General features: G+C 39.9%; 1 protein-coding gene across 1 annotated transcript; it reads right to left on the reverse strand.

Moving 5' to 3' along the window:
* Nucleotides 1-6,199: 6,199 nt before the first annotated feature.
* Nucleotides 6,200-6,622, reverse strand: LOC120290442 (cysteine proteinase inhibitor 1-like). Its single transcript, XM_039306708.1, has one exon. It carries the CDS (start codon nucleotides 6,620-6,622, stop codon nucleotides 6,200-6,202), a length of 423 nt encoding a protein of 140 aa, XP_039162642.1.
* Between the last annotated feature and the right edge of the window lie 1,225 nt (nucleotides 6,623-7,847).

The raw sequence follows: 7,847 nt of genomic DNA on the forward strand, positions 1-7,847 counted from the left end.
TTTAATGCATAGAAGATTGAACCATTTTCGATGTACCAATGCATATAGCATAAATTCTACTATTGGCATCACTAAATTCATACAATTTCACGTAGGAGAGATCTAGGGTTTTGATTTGCATATAACACAATTCATGAGATTGTAAATGAGGCATTTCATTGGCCCGGTCTTTACCATTATAAGATGGACTCCCTTACCCTAATGTACATATAGATGCTCAAAGTCAGCTTCCTCCGGAGTTAATTCCTCTTACATTGCTTAAATTAGTGTCCACTAGAAAAAAGTGGATTCCCACGCAGAAAACTATACTTAAGTGCTTTTATTATTTGTTTTCCTTATCATCATACTTTTGAATTAAATATACCGCGGTCAATGTTCCATTTCATGATGCATGGGAGATTATTGTCACTAGTGATTTCAGATTATGAGTTATCAACTTGTTAAAGATAATCTGGGTCCAGGCCAGTGGGACCTACGGCGCTCATTTTAATTAAAATCTTGCAATGCTCGACTCTTAAGTACAGTGTCTTAAGATACTCATTTAGTAAATTAATTTTGTGAACTAATCTTAATAAACGTTATGTTACTCATGTTCAAATATGTATACTCTACCAAGCTACATTGTGTATTTACCAACGCATAAACTGACCAAACAATTTACATATATAATATAGATCACTTGACATATCCAGCCCGTTAATTAATGAGATTCAGTGTGATAACTGTTCAGAAAAATATCATTTTTCCAAATCTAATCCAAAATGTGAGGCGTCACGTAAAGAAAAGAAAAGAAAAAATAGAAAAAAGAAGAAGAGTGGCTTGGAAAAGGATTAGAAATCCTTACGGATAAGGTAGACATCCTACCGACCAAAAAAAAAAAGAAAAGGTAGACATCCCTTTCGCCATCGATCCCATCTCCAGTCTCTGTCCAAGTCCGATGACCACATGAGAATTATTAGGTCATTTCCTACGTAGTAAGGCGCGTTTGGTAACGATTTTGTTAGGAAGGCTCGATTCGACTAGAAATAATTATTTTTGATTGTTAATCGATTCGAGTAAAAAGTGCGTTTGTAGCTGTTCAAAATTTTGATTCTGGAATAGAATTGCGTTTGGCACCGTATTAATTGATTATGTTCCAAATTAATTTCTTTTGATTTTTAAATAAATTTTAAATAATTTCTTTACTTTTTTCTTTTCTTTTTCCTTTTTTCCCCCTTTTTTCCTATTCTTCTTCTTCTTTATTTGGCCGGTCCTCGCCGGTGGCCAGGCGAGCCTCACCGGGCAGGCTCGGGCGAGGCTTGCCTAGCCACCGCCGAGGCTCGACCTCGCCCGATCGGGCGAGGCCGAGCCTCGCCTAGCCGCCGGCGAGGCTCGACCTCGCCCGTCCGGCGAGGCCGAGCCTCGCCCAGCCGTCGGCGAGGCTCGCTGGCCACCGGCGAGGCTCGCCCAGCCTGCCGTGGCGGGTTGGCCTCGCCGGTGCCGGGCGAGGCCGGCTCGCCACGGCGAGCTCGCCGGACCTCGCCCTGGCCCGGCGAGCCTCCGGCGACTGGCGGCGGACTGGTGACCGGCGGCGGACCGGCGGCGGCGGCGAGCGGCAGCGGGCGATGGCGAACAGCAATCGAGATGTTGAAAGAGAAGAACAAGGGTTTTACCGTTTTGATTCTTTTTCGATTCTCGGACGTAGAATCAAATTTTTTTTTTTTTATTCTCAAATCTTGTCCAAAATCGTTCTCCGGGAACAAAAAGTTTACCAAACGCGATTCGTCGTCCCAAAGCGATTCAGGAACAAAAATCAGAATTTGGCACTGTTTTTACAATCCAACACAATGTATGAATACATTTCCAATGCATACCTAAAATTCATCTATCAAAAGTTCATGTCAATACCGCTTACGCACTATTCATCACTGACTAAAGAATATGAAAAAGATTAAAATGAAAAGGTTGAACAATCACAGCATCCACTAAGTACATTTTTAACACAATATCAAACTTATTTTACCCAAATCTAGAATATAACAAATTTCAAGATTGAAATGAGTTATATATTATTACGATGTAACTAAGTTATAATAAAATTACCCATTTCATTTAAAATATCAAATAATAAATCAATAATCCAGCCCACTGATCAATCTCATCATATCACATGTTAATGGTGCAGTTCATTGACCAATCTCAAGTTATATGTTAATGGCCCATTCCATTAGACAAATTCAAGTATCTAACCATGATTGCAAATAATACCTCATGACAAAACAATTAAAATTCCTCCATTGGCTAGGTCTCCACATATATTGTCAATGGCAAGCCTACAAGGATATTAATAAATTGGTATGCATGCCACAAGCCCCTTGGTTGGTTCACAGCAATATTTAGCACCAATTGCCCGATTCAGATTTATGCAACGAACATGCTTTTTCCTAGCTTATTCTATCTTGAATCTTTACCGCTTTCAAGACACGAGTTTACAAATTCATAGAAGAGATAGTATCATTCATATGAGAAAGCTGAATACTAACTTACGAAGGTTACTCGAGCCTTCCAATGAAGCCCCGGCCAGCTGCAGCTTTGCTTTACCTCTCTCGACCTCGCTGTTATTTTCACACTGATGGTGAAGCAGCTGCGATCTTAATGAGCTAGTCGTGCCCCTGCTGCTCTGGTGTTCGACCCCGCACCCTTGACAAAGTTACTGTTGTTGTCGACACCATCAGCGCTGCACTGCAAGGTAACGATGCGATCAACCTCCTCTAGTCGAAAGCCACCGCGAGTACCTGCGGCATCAAGGAGTTTTTGCACTGCGACCATCCTTGTCCCACGACATCTCTTGCAACTATCACTGAGACTCGCTGCATCATCCTATCGGTCAATCGTGAATCCGCACCAACTAGGAGCCTTGCACCGTTATGATTGAGTCCTCACCGAGCTAAGTTTTACCATCTCTCATATATTAGAGGATAGGTTTAAAATTGATCCAAGATCGCTCGAACAAATATTTTTTGGAATAAAGAAAAAAGTATCGAAAGGACATTTGTTTAATCTAGCGTAATGAAGTCCCCAAAATCCATTAAATCTCTTGCTCGTAGAAGTAAAGTATTCTCTCATACTTGGGTTTTAGATTGGCCCGCCAATACTTAATTCGTTGTGACTCCTAAATAGATTATATTGCGTGTTGAATTGAACATAAGATGCGAAAGGAAAATCATGACGACTACCATAAGGATCATTATTGAAATGAAAAAAAAGAAAAGTATAGGCCTGATTTGAATTAACAAAAGGTTTAATACCATGAAACAACCTAAATTGATACGCATTTAACAAATTTACTCCAACCTAGCTTTTTGACTGGAAAAAACTCCAAACTGCTATACTTGTGATAAATTTGCCCAAAACTAATTTTTTTAACAATGAAAAACTCCAAACCGATATACATGTGACAAATTAACCATAAAAAATCTCAGACTAATACATTTGTGACAAATTTACCAAAATTAATTTTTGATTACTAAAAACTCCAAACTAGTACATTTGTGACAAACATATCATTCGTTAAATTGGATTAATACCACAAATAACCACAAAATCAGTACACTTGTGATAAACGGAAGTAAAATCTCAAATTGGTACACTCATCAACTGCCATGTGTTATCTAACTAAGCAATTTGATAATAAAATTTAATAGAAACTAATAGATGGTAAATTTGTCATAGATATACTAGTTTTGGGCAAATTTATCATGGTTATATCAGTTAGGGGTTTTTTGTGATCAAAATATTAGCTTTGAGTAAATTTGTCATATTTATATTGGTTTGGGATTTTTTGTGATAGAAAAATAGTTTGAGGTAAATTTATTATATATGTACCAGTTTGATATTTTTCATGGCATTAACCCAAAAAAAATAATGAAAAGGACCATTCTTGAGGTCATCCCAACATACAAACAAAGTTATCATGAACACTACAAGAATTTGCAAACACAAATTTGTCTTCCAAATTATGCCAAACCTTGGCATTAGAACAATCAACACGATGATCCTCCAAAAACTTAATGGTATTTTTGAAGCACTCTCAATTGGATCTATCTTCACTATAAAATTGGAGACGAGAAGCTATGAGAAAAGTAATATTAATTATTGATATGGGCTCCACTAAACATCCACCACAGGATTCCACGTGTCATAACACTTTAACTTGTGCATAGCCATGAAAATGACATCCCTACTTCATATATGGTCATGTCATTATTAGGAACACACGGTAAGAGTATGATACCCCTACCCAAGGAGATCACCAAGTGGAGGGCCTAACTCCAAACTCATCAACATATTTAGTTAGATTTACTTTCACTTAAAATTTTAAATCAATAAGTTATGAGTTAATTAAGATATATTAACTACTTTGCAACACACCAATTTTCTGATGTGAGATTTCTCTATGTGAGCGCATCTCAAGTTGGAGTCACCAGATTCTTTTTTTAAGATATTCACCATACACCATAACAAATAAGTGGCCCACTACCCCACCAATCTACCGCCAGCTCTGATACCATTTGCTAGGAGTGCACGGCTGAAATCTAATACATCCGCCTGAGGAGATCTCCAAGAGGGGACTCAAGCTCGAGCCTATCAACATATCCCGTTGGACGTGCCTTCACTCACAAATTTAAGCTAAATGAATCAACTAAATTTATTAACTACGCTATAGCACATCAATTTTTCAATGTGAGATTTCTCTGATACAATTCACATGTATATCTCAATAATCATGTTACTTGTTAAGAAATCACTTAAAGAAAATTTGCATTTTTAAAATGCACTATCTTTTGTGTCATGTGTAATCAACGCTTTGGAAGATTGAAAAGTTCTCTATTAGTTATGTTTGCTTATGTGGGACTTATTAACAAGATCCTTATCATTATAAACAAGGATAAGTCTAGAGAAAAATTATTCAATGAAATGAACAATAGTCACTGCATGATACTCAAACTTCGTAAATTTCACTTTCTTTTATATAATCTAGTTTTTGAATTAATGAAATTCACATATTTTCTCCCATGTTCCATCCATCAGCGAGATCAACAGAAGAAAAAGAATTTCAGCCAAAAACGTTGAAAAAAAAATAGTATAAGTTCTCCCCCTCAATCATAAAGCTAATTATAATTGACTATTGTCTCCCCCGCACCATAACAATCGTTTTATATTAGTGTCGTAGGAAGATCAAAATAGTCTAAAAAATTAGCAATTTATAAAGAGTAATTGCTAAGAAATCGAGTATGAACATGTGTATGAGGAGGAGCTAAAATTATGCTGCCTAATGGGTCCATATTTATTATGGTTTCGATCTTTTAGACACAAAGGCGCCTTAACCCATCTATTTGATGGTCTCACTGCTAAGTTGCATGGAACTATGCAAAGTGTTCATTCCTTCGTCATCCCCAACTTTTTATTTTATTTTTCTTAGTTTTCTTTTTTTGCCCCAAAGCCTAAATTAGTTATCTCGAAGACTTTGCATCCAACGTCCCACCACCAAACGCGCTTTTAAATTTTGTCGAGTCCCTACGGTCAAGAAACCATCCTTTTCTTTTCGACCAGAAATCAACAAAATCAATCGTCGGCACATGATAATTTGTCTAAAACAACCCTTTTCTTTATTTCGTACCTAACATGGTAAAAAGGTACTGGACAAAAGAGTGATTGACAGCCGGTCTATAGGTCTGCCCCTTCCCCATAGTTCACGGGAGAATATCCTAGCATATACTTAAAAATCAATCCCCCCGTGAAATCTGCTGCGGTCCCACCGTCACCTGCGGCGTTTCTCGACCGGCCCCCATGCCAAATCAAAGATCAACAGCAGATCTTTCTTCATACGCAGATTTCTCTCTTCGGCTGACCTAATCCGATCCATCTTCGCGAGATTCTTGCACGTCGCATGCAGCAACATCAGACCAAGAAAAGCAAGAACAGAACAAGAAAAAGAAAAGAAAACATGGGATCCCTCGAATTGCACCGAAGTTTTCAAACAGAAACAGCCCACCAGATCAGACCGGAACTCCAATCCCTAGCGATACACAACCAGATCCCACTACTACCGACGCTTACCGACGCTTATTTTATTCTCAAAATACTGAAACTGTAACATGACCGGGGATTATTAGTAATAATGCAGAAGTACGGCCAAACGACGACCTCATGGCTTGCCCTAAACAGCATTGAACGACGAGAGATGCCTGGAGTGCTCCCACGGCTTGTCCCAGACGAGGGCCTCGAATCTTCTCGTGTTGGTCCCGTCCTTGACCTCGAAGACGATCCTGTAGTTTATCCCCGCCTCGAACAGGATCTCGGCCTTCAACACCTTCTCCAGCACCAGCCCCGTCTGGGCCTGGTCATTGCGCGCCTTGACGGCGAACTGAGCGATCTCCCTCACGAACGGGTCGCCCAGGTTCTTTATCGGGTTCCAATACCGGAGCAGCGGCTCCGTACGGACGGTCCTGGCGGCCGAGACTTGGAGGAGAAGGAGGGCGGCGACGGCGGCGGCGGCGAGGATGAGGAGTGCCGAGACTTGAAGGAGAAGGAGGGTGGCGGCGGCCGCGGCGGCCGCGGCGGCGAGGATAAAGAGTCTCATTTTGGAGGTTTTCGGGTTTGGTTCTTGGTGTTGGATCGTGGGGGCTATGAAATTGAATAGTTATCTTGAAGTTGATATATTCCGGTTGCGTGCGTTGATAGGTCTTGGAATTGCCAGAGTCACGGACGCTTGTCGTGGCGAATAAACTTGTCTTGGGTCAAATTGGAAGTCATGGCTAAGTTCTACTTTTTTAATGGATTAATGACTTAATGACCTCTTAGGATTTGGCAAGGTACGCGTTAAAGAAGATGTGAGGGTACGCATTTAATACGAGAAATATTGGATACGCGAGAGATCATGTGTTTTTAAGTGGGGTTTATAGTATTATTATGATTATTTAATCCTTTCATTAGATCGTATATTCCCATTTAACCGTTAGATGATATAGTGTGTGAATTTTTACATACTAGGTTAAGTCCAATCTTCTAGTTTTGTAAGAGGCAAACTATGCATGTCAGGACAAGGGGATTGTCCGAAGTTCAAGAATTTCTCCTTTGGAGCTCAAATCTCAACAAGTGAATTGCAAATGAGATTTCATGATATCTGAACGTGGGACGAAATTGTTAAAAAAGTCATAAACCTATTGTAACTATATCAATTTAGTCCTAATTTTTTTGGTCAATTCGTACTAAACCTTTTGAAATTGTGTCAATTTAGTTCATCTGGCTAATTTTGACCGGCCAGTACTAATGTGAATACTAACTGGCGCTAGCTGTCTAGCCAACGTTGATATGGCAATTTTTTAAATATATATAATTTTCTTTTCTTTGCCTTTTCTTTTTTTCTCTTTTTCCTCCTTTGGCTTCTTTTCCTTGCAATGGCCTAGTGAAGCTCCAACGAGACTCGCTAGCCACTGCGCAAGGGCCACAAAACCCTATTGACCACCGGCAAGGGTTGCAGCCTTTGCTAGGCCTGGAGATTGCAGGCAAGGCTAGCCTCACCATGGCCTTGTTGGCCGCAAGTTAAGGTGGACTTGCTCGAGGCCGGCGAGGCCATGGTGGTCTTTGCCCACTCACGGCAAGGCCATGGTGAGGCAAATGAGGGTTGTGACCCTTGCGACAACCAGCAAGGGCTTCCTAGCCTTGCCTTAGTGGTTGGCAAGCGGGAAAAGAAGCCAAAGAAGAAAGAGGAAAAAGAAAAGGAAAAGAAAAAAGAAAAAAGAAAAATGGAGAAAATCAATTATGCATGTTAACTTAGATTAGAATTGCATATAGTTAGTTTTCAT

The sequence above is a fragment of the Eucalyptus grandis genome, chromosome 2, assembly GCF_016545825.1.
Source record: "Eucalyptus grandis isolate ANBG69807.140 chromosome 2, ASM1654582v1, whole genome shotgun sequence".
Lineage (NCBI taxonomy): Eukaryota > Viridiplantae > Streptophyta > Magnoliopsida > Myrtales > Myrtaceae > Eucalyptus > Eucalyptus grandis.

What these genes read in the sequence shown, in the direction of transcription:
- LOC120290442 (XM_039306708.1), bottom strand. Translation starts at nt 6,622, where the DNA reads ATGAGACTCTTTATCCTCGCCGCCGCGGCCGCCGCGGCCGCCGCCACC.